The sequence below is a fragment of the Trachinotus anak genome, unplaced genomic scaffold (genome assembly GCF_046630095.1).
Source record: "Trachinotus anak isolate AG129_WGS33_773 ecotype Australia unplaced genomic scaffold, CSIRO_AGI_Tana_v1 ptg000025l, whole genome shotgun sequence".
Classification (NCBI taxonomy): Eukaryota; Metazoa; Chordata; class Actinopteri; order Carangiformes; family Carangidae; genus Trachinotus; species Trachinotus anak.
Genome location: NW_027273876.1, coordinates 16,075,333 through 16,091,340, shown reverse-complemented (window position 1 = coordinate 16,091,340; position 16,008 = coordinate 16,075,333). Strand labels below are relative to the sequence as shown.

General features: G+C 41.7%; 1 protein-coding gene and 1 long non-coding RNA gene across 2 annotated transcripts; one reads left to right on the top strand and one right to left on the bottom strand.

The window, feature by feature from the left end:
- Positions 1-5,918: 5,918 nt before the first annotated feature.
- Positions 5,919-10,235, bottom strand: LOC139608664 (uncharacterized). Its single transcript, XR_011685071.1, has 5 exons — positions 9,470-10,235; positions 9,168-9,258; positions 8,555-8,849; positions 8,287-8,400; positions 5,919-8,151 (listed from the first exon to the last, which is right to left on the bottom strand). It is a non-coding gene; the product is annotated as an uncharacterized lncRNA (long non-coding RNA).
- Positions 10,236-10,437: 202 nt separating this feature from the next.
- On the top strand, positions 10,438-15,611 carry LOC139608663 (growth/differentiation factor 10). The gene is made up of 3 exons (XM_071462631.1): positions 10,438-10,743; positions 12,290-13,197; positions 13,882-15,611. Exons 1-3 carry the CDS (start codon positions 10,482-10,484, stop codon positions 14,071-14,073), a joined length of 1,362 nt encoding a protein of 453 aa, XP_071318732.1. The 5' UTR covers positions 10,438-10,481; the 3' UTR covers positions 14,074-15,611.
- Positions 15,612-16,008: the final 397 nt, after the last annotated feature.

The window sequence follows — 16,008 nt, the reverse complement described above, 5'->3', positions numbered from 1 at the left end:
AGGTTTTCCCCTCTTGGAGAGGAAGAAACCCCCAAAACCGCAAAAACCACCCAAACTTAAAAAGCTGGTCAACTTACCATTAAACAGGCTTAATATAATATCAGTTTAACTGATGTTTGTATAGAGGGCTTTAATTTCATGAGAACGGACATTTTCAGTTTGAGCAGCCCCAGCATGAATCAAACCATTTGAAGTATTAAGTTAGTTTTTCCCAGGGGAAAGTCTGCAGCCAACAGTGGAGGACTGAGCTTCAAGTCAGCAATGATTGGAAGAACAAAAACTAAACTAATATGCAACTTTTATGGAATTAAATAAGACATAATTGATATTACACATTATCAGTAGTTGAACCATTTAAATCAATAAAAAGGAATACTGTGACATGTGCTTATTTGCTGACTTTACAATAATTAGACAAGGAGATCAATACCACTCTTATACCTAAAGTGTACGGTAAATATAAAGCTACCACCAGCAGCCCGTAAGATTAGGTTAGCACAAAGACATGTCCATATCATGTTTTTCATATAATACAAGGTATATCATGAGTGAAATTTGCATATTGGAACTGCACTGAACCAATGACAGTCTCAGAAAAATGGATTCAGACAGCCAGGGAATCATACATTATATAACCTAAGGAACCAATCCCATCAGCTTGTGAGGATGAGGGGCAGGCAAAATAAACCTGAAACCTTGGCAGTACAGAGAGCAAGAGTTTGCATTAGCACAGCCACTAACACTGTGTCAGCCACCGCCAGTTACAAGCTGCCAACATAAACAAATAAAAGATGCTAACTATTGAAACTGTTCTGATACGTCTTCTAGTCACAGATTTCGGTCAACAATAATCATCTGAGTCTGAGTCTGTCTGAGGCTCAACATGTGGCTGAGTCTCTTTAGTATTTCCTTCGTTAACTATCTGAATATGCTCTGCTCTTTCACTGGTCAACTTAGCGCAAGCAGCAATGGTGGACAGGGCACAACGTCTGATTCAGATTTCTCAATGAATAAGTAAGTGTTGATGTGTTCACAGTCCCAGTTTTCCTTTTTTTTTTTTACTTTTTATGTTGGAAAAACATACAATACAATACACAACAAGTATTTTTGCATAGTTAAAAATACGTCTGAAGATCAACTTCAATCTCACTAATTAACACCCATCCAAAAAAAAAAAAAATTTGCTTGCTTTAGCCTGGCTCTCTAAATTCTTCCACTTTTAGATAAAATAAAAGTGTTATAATGTGTTATAACAAGTTAACTGGTTAACTTTTCTCCCATCACTCCGCTGGTCTCCTTTATTTCCCTGCTATCTGTGCTCTGTGTGCCTGCTGCCTCCTTGTCTCCTTCACTCATCAGCTCTGAGAGACAGGAAGCAATTCACTAACCCCTCTCATCACCACTCCAGTTGTTCCCGTCTCCAGCACTTTGGCAAGCCATTCTGATAAATACCATGACAATTCATATACAGCGAGCCCAGCCATACCATATTAACCTCAATATGATAGAGTGTGTGAATATGGAGCACAAATCTAGGGCCCCTGACTGAGTATAGTGCAGTATCCTCTTAAATCCCTTCAAAAAGCAAGCAAGCATTCCCTCATGGATTCATGAAAAGAGCCCATTTATAGACATGAAAAAAAGGCCCGTTTCAACAGACTTTAAGTGCGCTGGCCAAGGAAAACAATATGCCTGGCCAGAAAAACTGAAGTCTGTAATGCACTGACTTAATTCCATTCTCTCGCATGAAAAGAGAATAAAAAGTTCAGGGCTGGCTGGAAAACTCGCTGTGTCCGAATTGTGTGCGACTGACAGAGGCACTGACATACAAAGTATCACTCTGCACGAAAATCAACTTGAGTCTAAATCACACCACAGGCTGCCTCAGCAGGGCCAGGGTACGTCACAGTGATTTGACAAGTGATTTATGGACAGCACAGCCAAAATGCTGAAAACAGGACTGAGAGAAAACGATAGAGGGAAGTGGAGAGACAGAGAGAGAAATAAGCAGACTGGGGAAGGGAGAGAGAGAGAGAAATAAAGTGGGGGGGGGGGGGGGGGGGGGGGGGGGGATGGAGAGCGCTTGGTGCCAGTCGTCGGTCCATTTGGTCCATTAATGTGGAGAGTAACGGCCTCACTGAGTGAGGAATGATGGGAAACTGGCCCTTCCTGTAGGGTAGCCCTTGAAGTGATGTATAGTTGCGAGGACAGAGCACGACGCTTGATGGCTGATCCCTCCTTCCTCAGCTCATCACGGGCATAAACAACAGGGGGCCTTTACTGAACCAAACTGAAGAGTATCACCTGTATTGTTGTCTTTTCTTCATGAAAAGTGGTTGCTGCTGCTGCTGCTTTGGTCTTTGCAAATGCAACATGACAACAAACACCTCAAAATGAAAGTTCCTGTTAACTGTTAAACCACTACACTATATGAATGTATATTGTACATGTATATTGACCTGGAGGTACCCATAGCAGTGATACTTATGCCTAACAATGGGTATTCACATTCAAATTTTATAAAACAGGTAATGATGTCAATGTAAACTCTTTTTTTTCCTTTGCTAAGTGACCGTGGTGTAAGTGTGATAGTGCATGGTAAGTGTCACCCATATAAAAAAAAAATGCTTGCAATGGGGATGAAGTTGAGCACTTTATTTATCTGTGCATGACCTAATTCCAGTGCACAAATTAACAATTTGGAATTAACAAGCAAAGAAACATTTAAGCAATTAGAAATTGCTCTTTTGTAATGTTCAGGTGTCAGGGTATCAACCTTGTCCGTGGCAACTGGTTGTCAAGATCAGAGGGCTAGTGGCAACATAAGAAGGCAGCTTCAGCGTCCCTCAGTCCTGACAAAACAGCAGCATGGTCTGGAGATAGTTAACTAGGTGAAGCCAAGTATGAGCACAGGTCTGCCCCTGGAGTGTGAAATCAACTGGAGCACCTGGTGCTGCGAACCGTTCCTATTGGCAGAGAAAGATACGCAATCATGGCTTACTTTTAAAATACAGCTGTTCCAGAAGCACAAGATGTGAATAATGGGCGCAATTTGAGATCGTTGTCAATTTTTCAAATAACTGACAAACACGTCGTGGATGATTGTTCTCAGACGGGGGCCTCTGAGGAGAAATTGCCAAAACAACTCGCGTAGAGAAAATTGCAGTCTTGAAAACACTCGAGGAGAGTGATTGCCATTTGCTAATGAAAGCTCTTCTCATGGGGGACATTCAGAATCATCCGTCACACGGTCACAAATTGACACTTGTTTTAGAAAGTTTGTAAGGTTTGGGCCTCAGCTGTGAAGTCTCCCTATGACATGTTTTCTCATGATTAGTGAGCTGAGATATAAGTGAGTCCCTCACACTCCTCAGTGGAAATCTGCTGTTGGATGGCACAGTGAACTCATTTCTCAAAAGTGCATGTTGGGATGTCTGCAAGTTTTCAAGCCTTTTTTCGCCTGTCTGTCTTTGGTTTTTGAGTTCACCACCTACAGCCTCAATCTTAAGATCTGGTTTCTCACTTTCCTTTTGTGCAAAGGGATTTCCCCAACTCCTTGTTCCTGACCATAATGAAACTAAATTTCCTCTTTAAAGTCAATCCATCTTCTGGCCTACAGTACAGTACATCAACCACTGGATCAGACACTACGACACAATGAGAACCTAGCTTTGTTATAGAAAGAAAAAACAACCCACAAAAGTATTTTCCTAATTGGGCCGCTTGAGGAAAAGCGTGTCAGGGCTGAAATCCATCATGCTGATTGCTGGCCTTGTCTTTCTGGAGGCACATGGGGGTGGTGCTGTGTGGGGTTTGTAGGGGTTCTTGTGGTTTTGGATTCTGCACATGCTAGTTGGATCTCGGGAGGGAAGCCCTTGCGCGTCCGAGAGCTGCTCATTACCTCGGTTAGTCATCAGCCCCACTGTCTGCAGCAGGATGATAAATGAGCAGGTCCTCATGTGTGGCTCTGACAGCCCTGTGGCACGGGGTCAAGCTGACATCCATCGAGGGGCACAGACAGCAGGGAGGCCGAGCAAGAAGCAACCGCTCTCACAGAATCTGTGGGCTTTCTGGGAATTGAAACACATGCAGCAGTGGCTACACTGGCGGTCTTCTCTGGCACCAAACGTTGTGTGAACAGTTAATATTGTTTCTAAGAAAAAAACTTCACATCTACCTCAATGGAGCAGAACAGTTTTTCACAATTTCTGTTCTTCTGTCTTTTGTTTTTGATGACAATAGTTTGTCTCACAGTCTGGGAGTAACTTTGTGTTTAGACAATGCTTATTGTTACTCTTATATTATCATTTTAATTTTTATACAGCATTAGCACTAAAAATTGGTCCAACAGGACAAACAGCACATGGTCAGACAAGGTAAACAAAGCCCCAGGTTAGACAACTTCATGTGAAAAAGAAATCAAAGGTGGACAACAGAAATATCATACAAATCCACCTCCTAAGTTAAGGAGACCTATATACATTAGTGTTCCTGCGCAATAAGGGATCGTTAGCAACATTACAGGAGAGCTCACTTGTGGCTTTACCCCACAATTGCTAGCTAACCTAGCAAAATTGTCAACCTGTCTGATTGACCACTTGTTTCCTTGCCCAACCTGTTTGTGCCAATCTCAGATATTACTTTAGTGAATACGCAAAAGTGATTTTATCATAACCTACACAGCCACTCATAATAAATTGTGCTTTGAATGAAATGAATGAAAATCTGAATTTAAAAAAATCAATGAATTAATTATTTTTCATTTGTTTCCCTCTTGTGTCTCTCCTTTTCCCTCTCATTTTGCAATTTGTGCCACCCCAAGTGGATACGTGTTTGGTCCTGCCTCTAGTATTTGTTTTGTGTTCTTTGTGAACACACAACAGTAGCTGGACTGTGGCGTTGTGGGGCTCCGCAAGCTGTGTGTGTGTTCCAATGTATGTATATACACTTCAACACTCAGACACGCACATAAAACATTGCACAAACTAAAAGCGCTGTCTCTATCCTAGGCAAACACTTATCACCAGACACCTGTACATGATTTCGGTCTGTCACACCACGCTGGTGACTCTCCTGCTAGTGAGCTGCACAGGTGCTGCATGAATGAATAAATGTGGTCTCGTTCTCCTCATGTGTCAGTTGTTATTTTTTCACCATAAAGTTTAGCAAATTGCAGTGATTTGCAGTCATAAATTTGTCATGCATAAGTTTCCCCTCTGACTCCGGCAGACATTCCTCTCTCAGCTGGCACTGCTGCGAGTACTTGCAACACTAATGCATGAGACAACCGGATATCTCCTGGAGAGAGCCGGAGGAGTGTGTGTAAGTGTTTGTGTGTGCGCGGACCTGTCAGTCTTGCTTGAGTGATGCTGATGTGAGCCGAAGTGGCATGACTGTTGCTCTGTGGCTATGAGGGAGGTATGGCACAGAATCCAGACTGGAGTGGGGCGTGTGTGTGTGTGTGTGTGTGTGTGTGTGTGTGTGTGTGTGCGCACGCAGATGGTTTGGCAGACATCAGATGAGGGGATGTCATGCACTTCAGACTCTCTCACACACACAAACACAAACATCCATATCCAACAGCAGCGAGCATGAATGGTCATTCAGCTCCAGCCAGCAGTATGAAAACAAGTCAAAAGGAGGAAGAGGAGGAGGAAAAAGGGGGAGGATGAAGGATGGGGTCTCGAGCCAAAAGAAACATGGTGGGCTCGTCTGTCCTCCTCCCTGTCCTGACGAGCACCCCAGGCAAATATTCTGTGAATGAGAGCATATTTTGGGGGGCTACGCTTCCATTTCACTCTGCAAAGGAGAAGGAGGAGGAGGAGGTGGTGGAGAGGTGATTCATCCATGATGTCATACGAGATGAAAATTTTTAAATGAGTCTCAATGTGCAATAGAGGACGTGAAGGTTGGCCTGCTTTTTGGTCTGGTACTTCTATTACTGACCTCTAGTACTGTACAACAGTGCTGACTCTCAGCCTCTTTAAGCTAAGTGCTCACTCACACTGCTCGGGTTCCTTTTCTCCGCTTGTTTGTGTCTTAAAAGAAAATTCATCTGTAAGAATTTTCAAAGTTATAACAAATTATTTTCATACGTTTTATTTTATATTTATTATTTACTTACATGTGTATTTACATTCTGTAATTAGTTACTTCTCTAAACAATAGTATAGAGGCTGTATGTTTGTTTGTTTGTTTGTTTTTGTATATTTCTTTAGAGTATAGTATTCACTGGTAATGGCAGAGTCTGTCATTCCCACACACGGTTCAAATTGCCTACTTACACACACTAATTAATTAACATCAGCCTCACCGTTTACTTTAAACCAAGCAATGAATAAACAAGATAGTTGTTCATTTGCAAACTTTAAAGGTACTAGACAGCATTTTATTTGTTTGGACAGAGCCAGGCTAGTTTTATTAGTCTTTATGCTAAGCTAAGCTAACTACCTAACATGTTTTTTTCTTCTTATTTAATGGACAAACATGAAAGTGGTATCAGTCCTCTCATCTATAATGAAAGAAAATAAGCATATTTTCCAAAATATTGAACCTTTTTTTCAAAGTACCTATTTGTAATTTTTGCTATTGCTATATAGCCATTGTTAGCATTAGCTGTGAACTTACCAGTCTTGAAGAAACGCTGTGAGTTCAGCACCTTTACGCACCTTTACCCACCAAGAGCCGTCTCCAGCGGTGGAAAGCAACGTTAATGTTAACTCTCGTCTCTATCACGTCTTTTCTTCTGCTGAAGTTAGCATGCTAACCAGCTAGCCCTGGCCTGTCTCATCACTTTCAAATAGCGACTAACTGCCTCCTCCAATCTGCCCTGAAGATGTAGTGCTGCTCAGAGGGCATATTACAACCTCTTGTCTTGCAAATGTAACAATGGCTGAAGCTCATAAAGTGAGAATGACCACCATCCGCTCCTGGCAAGAAACCACATGTGGCGGAAGAGAGAACCTACAAATAGCCCCTTTAAAAGACTAAATGTAGAGGATATGATGAGCTGGGATAGTTCCAGAGCAAGTACAACGAAGAAAAAAGGTCTTTATTCCACTGGTTTATTCATAGAACAAGTGTTCATGGAGCATAAAGCCTCGACTTGTTTTAATATTTGTGCTTGAGCACATAATAATGACTATTTTGCTACATTCACTCTCTCTTTCTCTACACTTTCCACTTTGTTTAGGAACTATATTGGTAACCAGGCTGACGTGTGTGGGACACAGGCCTTTGATCTCTGGCAGCAAACCCACGATAATGAGGTGACTTTATGATCACGGTGAAGTTATGCTCATTGGATATAAGTTTTCAATTCAGCAAATTATGAGCCATGTCTTTTTTTAAGCTCCGGTCTGACATTTCCTCAGCTTCTCATATGGCAGGCAAGCTGTTAAGTGAGGGTTCTTATGAAGGTTGCTGTGGGTGTGACACATGCTCCTAAGGGTTTAAATTACCTTTGAAGCGGCAGCTGATCACCGAGCTGAAGCAGTTTTGGCTCAGTGGCTACAGCCGGTGAACCAGAGGAGTCGATATGAAGCTGGGGCCTTTTGGTTGATGTATTTCCACAACTGAGTTTGATAACAGAAAATGTCAAAATGTAATGTTTTCCTTTGAAGAGATGAGCAAGGGCCACTCTCTAGAGCCAACACTTTGCACCAATGTTCATCAGTGAATAGATAGAGGAATACAATCACAACCCTGTATGCAAGGGAAGAACACATACATGATACGCATCAGAACTTCAGAACATTTTTTTTTTTTTTATGACGTACATGTAACGTGACTTAAAGATCCACTGAAGCCTCCGCCCCACTCGAGAGACTGAAAAAAGTGGCAGGCAAAAACATTTGATCTGCATGGAGCGATGAGGAGACTGTAATGAGAACTGTACACCAAGGTGTGACCGGTGATTTAATTATGTCACCATGTTGCATCCTCTTCTTCTGCAAAGGTTTAATGGCACCTAACTGGAGAATAAGCACCACCTTCTCTAAATTCAGTTCACATTTGCTTTACATTAGGATAAAAACCTACCTCATGATTACACAGGTGAACACCAAACTCATTTTATTAACTGGACCGCCAGATGTTGGACGTAGCTTTGTCTGTCCGGGTTATTTTACTTGCTGTACTTTTTGGAAGAACCTAGACAGTGACAAAATGTAAATTTCAGTTAGCGACACTTCGATCTGGAATTTATCTGTTATAAGAAGTGGATTAGATGAAGTTAGATTTGATGAAAAACACTTGACTTGACAATACTAGTCTGTTGATACCCACGCAGCTGGTCCCTGAGCTGCCGTATGTCGAGCAGGAATAAAACAGCTGTTGCCAATCAGCGTGAGCAAGCTCAGCTCGGTCTGCCTGAACGGTGCCATGCTCAGTTTTCTCAAGCTGCAAAAGATGTAGACCTCACATCACTTCATGTATATGATACCCACATACAGTATAGTGCTTAAGACGATGCCCGGCAAAATTATTTGATTAGATTCAAAAGAAATAATGAACTCTCGCTGCGTTATAAATGAAGTGTTTTGAGTCCTTGTACCTTGTACCTTGTCGTTTCCATCGAAAATGAGCCATATGGATCTGCCACCAGGATTGATAAAGTTTAGGCGACTGAAACTTGAAGTCAGTAGAGGATCGTGGTCATGATTAAAAGAAACCAAAATGTGGCTGTTGGTAGCAGATTGGATGTGAACTGTTGTCTCCAGTCTCCACGCCCAGCCGTTGTCCCTGATTTCACTCTTAAGAGGTTTTGTGGCACCATAACAACATCAAGCGACTTTCGGGGGCCCCAGATCCCAAGGGGCCGGTCGGAAATCAAGCTTTGACCATTTCTTCTGAAAGACAAGAGTCATTATTCAAATGACCACAAGATGCTGCTTGTCAGGAAAACATAAGCACTGGTCGTTTTACATGTTTGATCAAATGAATAATGCTGTTTTGTTTTTTTTTCTGGTGAAGACAGCTGTTTCAGTGTAACTTATCAAAAAGACATCACAGCATCAAAAGAATACACACAAGAGCAGCATTAGTTTTTCTCCATGAAAGCCAATTAGACAACCTCACGCTGAGTGATAACAGCGTTTGATTACTCCCTGCGAGGAGACAGATGCTATCTGGCTCTGGCGTTGAAGCTGCACGACCTTTAAACACACCAGTGTTTTACTGAAGGGGATCCCAGTCCCAGCAGAGTCCTTTATCTCAGATGTAGGACATGGTGGTGTCAAAGAACCCCTTGTGATCCCCCTGAGGAGCAGTAGGAGGTATTTTAATAGCTGTCTGACCCATGGTGGCTTTAGCCTGCTGCCATATCTCACACAGGGAAACTATTATGCTACATCAGAAACTCAGAAAACAGAGGAGACCCTAACAAAATGTTAGGCGGCTCTTCTTCTGCTGGTGGCTGCTGGGTTCTCTCTAAATGAAGCTGTAAAGCTACAAAATGACAGTGTCTCACCTTGAGGCTGGACTGCCTGCCGGCCCATCGGTCCGTTCAGTTCCTGTCCTAACACTTGTCACTCATCTTGATGGGTCAGCTGTCCTGAGGCTGAGATAACCATCTTCACTTAGGTCTGCAAAAATTACACTGGTGTTAGTGTTTAGTAAGTGTTTTTTTTTTTTTGGATCACTCAAAGCTGATATGAATCTGAGGCAGCTTTTTAAATCTCCGAACAATTCAGTCCGGCTAGAATAGACAAATAAACACTGGGACAGTGTTGGTATTCTACTGTTAATGGTTCACTTCATTCAAACTGGGCCTACAAGAAAGTGAGGTAAAGTATTTGCACAAGTTTTTTTGCATGGAACTCAGTGAACTTGGATGTGCACATTTGTACTGTTGACTATGCAAGCTGTTTTGAAAGCTGGAGAATCAGAGGTGAGGACGCTATTAGCTTATTAGCTGTGTCGCACCATCATTGTGGGAGTACAGTAGAACTTGCTGCACAAATCATGGTCATTGAAAAGCACAGAATATTAATAATGATCAGAAAATCATTACTTTTTTTTTAACTTATTGCAGCTTTAAAATATGCTGTATACTGTAAGAACTCTGTGTCTGAGCTTGGTGATGCTGCATATATAAGCTTTACTGTATAAGGGTTATTTCTCTCATGAGTACTTCTTATCTTCCAAACTTATCTTCTGATCAATACGCATAAGCAGTTGGCCTGAAAGGCGGCATGGCTCTCGTTGGCTGTGGGCTCCGAGGCGTCATCATCTGTCATCCAGCGGGAGCGCCTCATGCATGCGTCCATCCCCGATCTCCTCCCATTGAAGAAACAGCTGTAGACCGTGAACCGTGGAGTGCGGCTCTGCTCTGACACGGATTACCTGGACACCGGCTCGGAGTCTGGGTGGGCATCAAACCAACGAGAAATAGAAGGGGAGCGTTTCTTTGATTCTCAACATACACATAAGAGTTTCACAAAGTTTCTTTTTGGATGGGACTGTTTCCTTGAACGTCAGCCATGGCCAGCCGGCTTTTTCACTTGCTGTATTTATTAGTGATTGTGAAGCTCAGCTCGGGTAAACTCGCGTCTGAGGATCTTGGTGAAGCCGTGCGTCAAGGTGCCGATGCCGCACCGACGGTGGATCAGCGCGTCTTTGCGCGTGAGAGCGCAAACCGGGACATGGTCTCCGTCAACATGTTCAAAGTGTACGAGAAGTACAGTAAAGAGCCGCAGAGCCAGAGGGACGGAAACACCGTGAGAAGTTTTAAAGCTGTCCCGAGTGAGTGACCCCACCAGTCTGCATGAGCTGTGTTATCAGACTGAACAAACCCGGCTTATCCAGTCTCTAATAGTTACTGCTGATGCTTTGCATGTCTGAATACCATAATGTTTCATAAACCAGTCGATTATTTTAAACATCTACATTGTCACTACTCTGTTTTATTTTTAAAAATCCCTCAGTCATCTTCAGGCTACCTTTATTTTTATTAACTGACAAATGTTGATAGGGCATTTTGTTAAAAAAGACTAAATAAGTTTAAAAGACCAACATTTCTCAGCTTTTTGAAACACTAAAATAGGTTTTTTTTTAGTTTTTAAAGCATGCTGTTGTGTTACTCAAGTCACAATAATTCAACTGAAAGCTACATCCTGATCATTTTAATACATCACAAGCCGTAGAAAATGGTTAAAAGTCAAGCAAATTAAAAATAATACAGAATTAAACATCATGATTCTTCTTTACCCCATAAAAAATCATTTTGTATTATTTAATGACATAACCATTTCACTTACCCTTAAATGAAACTCTACATTTAGGTCCTGTAAAGTGTGCTGTGTATGTTAATCTTAATCTCTTTTTTGTTCTCTCACTGTAAAACGTACTTTTTTCTTTTCAAGTTCATTACACATCGATCTTTTACGAACCTAAAATACAGAAAAAAGCCAGAAAATTCCCATGAAACTTGAGACGTCCAATTCTATGCATGAAATAACTCCTTGTAAAGATATCTGTTCTTAATCATTTCAACAGTGGGACATCCTGAATGCAGGTGTTTTGTCAATCACACAGCAGCTCTCGATCCCCTTTGGGCTAAACATCTTCACCTCCATGCTCCGTCAGTGTTGTGATTTACTGAACATGGGGACTTTAGTCTTAAGCACTGTTAGTTCCCCGGTAGCTGTAACAGCCTAGGTGTTAGACAAGAGCCTATTATCACACCCAGACAGCGGCTGCACAGCGAAAAGCCTCAGAGGAGCTCCTTCTCTTATAAGCATTTCCATATGCCCACTACAGACCTACTGGACTGATCCAATGTTTGTCTTTCAGGCTGTGGTGGAAGTGTGGGAGACAAGGTTCAACTTCAAGAGTATAGCGATCTACGATGAGGTTTTTGGTCATGCGTGAGGCAGCCACTTTGCTGTGCTGCTCTTAATATTTTCCATGCTGCCGCTTATGTCAGTCAGATGTGTTGAGAAACATTTTGTGGAAGACATATTGGCTTCTGTTATTCATGTCAGTCAAACATCCCAGAATGGGATGATAAGGCAGAAAAAAGAAGAGAGGGGAAAAGGTTCAAGGCAGCAATTTGATCGCTTCAGTCGTCTTTATTGTTCATTTCAGAGAGAGGTTCTCCTCCAGGGCTTCAGCATCTGTTTGACAAAACATCTGTATGATGAATCCTTTTTAAAAGCCATTTGATATTAGAAAAAGTTTGGAAGACAGAATGAAAATAAGGTTTTTTTTCAGTTTTCAACAACTTGAAGAACTTGTTTTTCTTGTCATCCTTTTCATTCCTCTTCAAATTTCTTTTCAAATCTCCCAGGAGTCTCACATGGCAAAGAAGTGTTCCAGTTCAACCTGTCCTCCATCCCAGACTCAGAGCTCATCCTCTTTGCATCATTTCACTTCCTCTACAAGCGGCCCCGCCACCACCAGCGACCATGGCGTTTCCGAAGGCCTCGCCACCCGTCTGGCGGCCTCCATCATCCCCATCCTTCCTCCCCACAGCTCCTCTTCCATGGATCATCCCCAAACTCCGCTTTTGCAACACCGCTGGGAAACATAACTCTGGTTCCTTTCAAGAAAGGCTCTTGGCAGTCGAGGGATGTAACGGCGGTGGTGAAACACGCCAAGGATGTCAAAGTGCTTGTGGTAACGGTGGAGTTTGATATAGAGCTTGGGGTGGCTCGGATGCAGCAGAGGAGTCCTCATGGACAAGAGCGTCTCTCACCAGCCAACCTGCCGTATATTCTGGTATACGCTGACGATCAAGCTATAGATGAGCCAAACAGTGTGGCTACGTCACTCCAGCGATACGGGCCCTTCCCTGTCGGGGACGACGCATCCTCCTCAGCCTCAGCCTCGAGGATCCGGAGGGAGCTTCATCTCCAGATCCAAACAAATGATATCCCAGAGGTCCAGTTCAACACTTTGAAGAATCACGAACTGTGGCAGAACACATATTTCCCAGCTAAAGCCAAAGCAGCAGTCAAACCAGGAAGGAAGCAGGGTCAGGAGAGCAGCGAGGGCATGAACAAGCCACAGGTGCTGAGCTTCGATGAGCGGACAATGAAGAAGGCCAGGAGGAGACAGTGGAGTGAGCCCAGGGTTTGCTCCAGGAGGTACCTCAGGGTAGACTTCGCTGACATTGGCTGGAGCGAGTGGGTTCTGGCGCCAAAGTCATTTGATGCCTACTATTGCGCCGGGACCTGTGGGTTCCCCATCCCTAAAGTGAGCAAGATAAACTCAAGATTTATGTTCAGTAAACTTAAGAGATTAAGGTTGAATTTAGATAAAATAACAGCCACATACATTACACACACTGATCCATGCATGCAGGACAGTACAGAAACTCTCACATCAGGACTTAGATAAACTGTAACTGCTGAAGATACATGCATGCATTGCAGTGTGTATCCACGCTGGTAGATAATTGCTGGCCTAAATTGAGTATTTATGCATTGTGGACACAATTTTGCAGTATTTAATTGTATTTTTAAAAGAAAGCTCTGCTTTTCCTTTAGACTGGTGATTTTTTTTGGAAGAGTCCCATATTTTACAGATTTGAATGAATTGGAAATGAACTGCAAACACTTTACAACTGAATCATCCCAACAACCCTGTGATTTAATCAAATATCCCAACTAAACGTTCAAACTGAAAAGTAAAGAAACAGTCTATTTGATTTCATCTGTCAATAGAATAGGCAAAAACAAGGAACAATGAAACAATCAAAAGTACACAACAGAAAATGCTGCATCATAGATTAGGTTTTATGTTTTTTTGCACCTCATATGTTTTTTTATGCATTCGTTAAATTGTTTCAAGCTTTGTGACTATATTATAACAGTTATCACATAGTTTGTGTTGATTTGCTTTCATAAAAATGCCTTTTGCTGTCACTTATTGTCTCAGGTTGTGCGGCCCTCCAATCACGCTACCATCCAGAGCATCGTCAGAGCTGTGGGAATCGTCCCTGGGGTCCCTGAACCGTGCTGCGTTCCAGAGAAGATGAGTCCTCTCAGCGTGCTCTTCCTCGACCTAAACAGGAATATGGTTCTCAAGGTTTACCCCGGCATGTCAGTGGATACCTGTGCCTGTCGGTAGGGCTGGAGCCATGCGAGCCCCCGCCCCAGAACTGCAACTGATGAAGATGAAAAACTTTCAGGACATAACAGTAGATTGAGCATACAGCAGGGAGGCACTTTACAGATCAAAGGCCAGTTGTGGTCACACACTGAGGACAGCTGAGAGAGACTGGAACTAAAGTGATCTGACTGTCAGGGCTGTAGGTCCTGAGTCTGAATAACTTTTTCTCTTAAGTTCTTGGACTTGTTTGGCTTCTACCATGGTTTGACGTTGCCTTAACTTTTTCCTGCTTATCTAACAACTTTCAAAGTTTTTCTTCATTTGCTCCACCTTCACTTATTTTTTCTTCAAAATTAGCTTAGGCAAATGCTCTTAAAAAAACTTGTATTTATAATTCTCTCTATTGATTAGGTGGATGTTGGGGTTTACAGAGCATTTCTGTGGATAGTTAATAAGCTTTTTCTGTCTGTTTTTGTGCCTGTTTTATATTCAGAAAGATCTATACAGTGATTTTACCTGTTTTGTTCTTGGAAAGGACTGGACTGGTCTCAATCTGGACTGGAAGATCTGGGCTTCAACAGTTTCTGAAACACCAGTATCCTCTGCTGCTTTCCTCCCTCCGTCTTGCAAATTCAGACAGAAGTTTGGACAAACTGATGAACGTCCAATTGACTCACAGACTCAGTAGGGTTTTTAGTTCACAGAGGTTGAATGGCAGTGCATTTACATTCCAACAATTAAACCAACCCTTGTTGTGTAAATACCACAGCTACTAATGCAAACTAAATGGTGCTTGTGATGTGTCATTCTAAGTGGCAGACATTGAACGCCTCCCATATATTATCAAGAAATGTTATTCATGCATGAGAGGTAATATTGTCTTTGAAATATATTTCAGTCATTTCAGTCATTTGTTCATATCTTGTATATAATGTGTGTATTTTGTCACTGAGAGTTGAAGCAAGGGTCCACTGTGTTGTGTGTTTCAAAGAGAGAAAAAAGTGGAGCGTTGCTGCCACCTACTGTGCATTTTAGGAAAGTTGAAGGGACATAATTTGATTCAAAAAGTTGAAGTACTTTCTGTGGCTATTCAGTATTTCCCCTAAATACACAATGTTTTGTGCTAAATGGCACAAAACACAAATAATGTGTTATCCAGTTGTACAGTTTGTAATATATACAGTAATGATAAAATATTTCCATTACTAAAAATAGATAAATGCACCGCTACTTAAATGGCTAAAGGTGTATTTGAGTAGTTGTGTGCTTTAATAAACCGCAGACATAATGTACACCTGTTATGGAAATAAACTGAATTGTACATACGGCCAAAAATACTTATTGGCTTTATCAGGTTTTTTAAGTATATAAAGCATAGACATAGATGTGTACATTTGACATACACCTTACCATAACATAATGTATATATACATTAGGTATCAATGCATTAGATTACATATATTTTATTTTAAGGCTGATATTTTGGTTTATTGATGTATTGTGCTAATCTTGATTGTTTTTTTAATTAAATAACAGGTTTAATTAAGTGTGTCAAATGATTATGTTTCTTCTTTGAGCAAAGCTGCAATTCAAGTATTCAAATTTAAATACATATCAATATACGTATAAGTATCTTGTCCTTAGAGATTAATGTCAAATTTTGTTCAGTTCTACACATGCAGGCAGTGATGTAATGTAGTGTCCAGTTTTTCTACCAGCATTGCATGGGCAGTAATGGTTGGTCCACATACACCGCTTTCCAAATTGTTACGCAAATTGTATTTAAGTGTCATAAAGATGACATTTTTTGTTGTTCAGTTAAACTCATGGATGGTATTGTGTCGCAGGGCTCTTTGGATCACTGAAATCAATCTCAGACACCTGTGATAATTAGTTTGCCAGGTGAGCCCAATTAAGGAAAAACTACTTAAGAAGGGTGTTCCACATTATTAA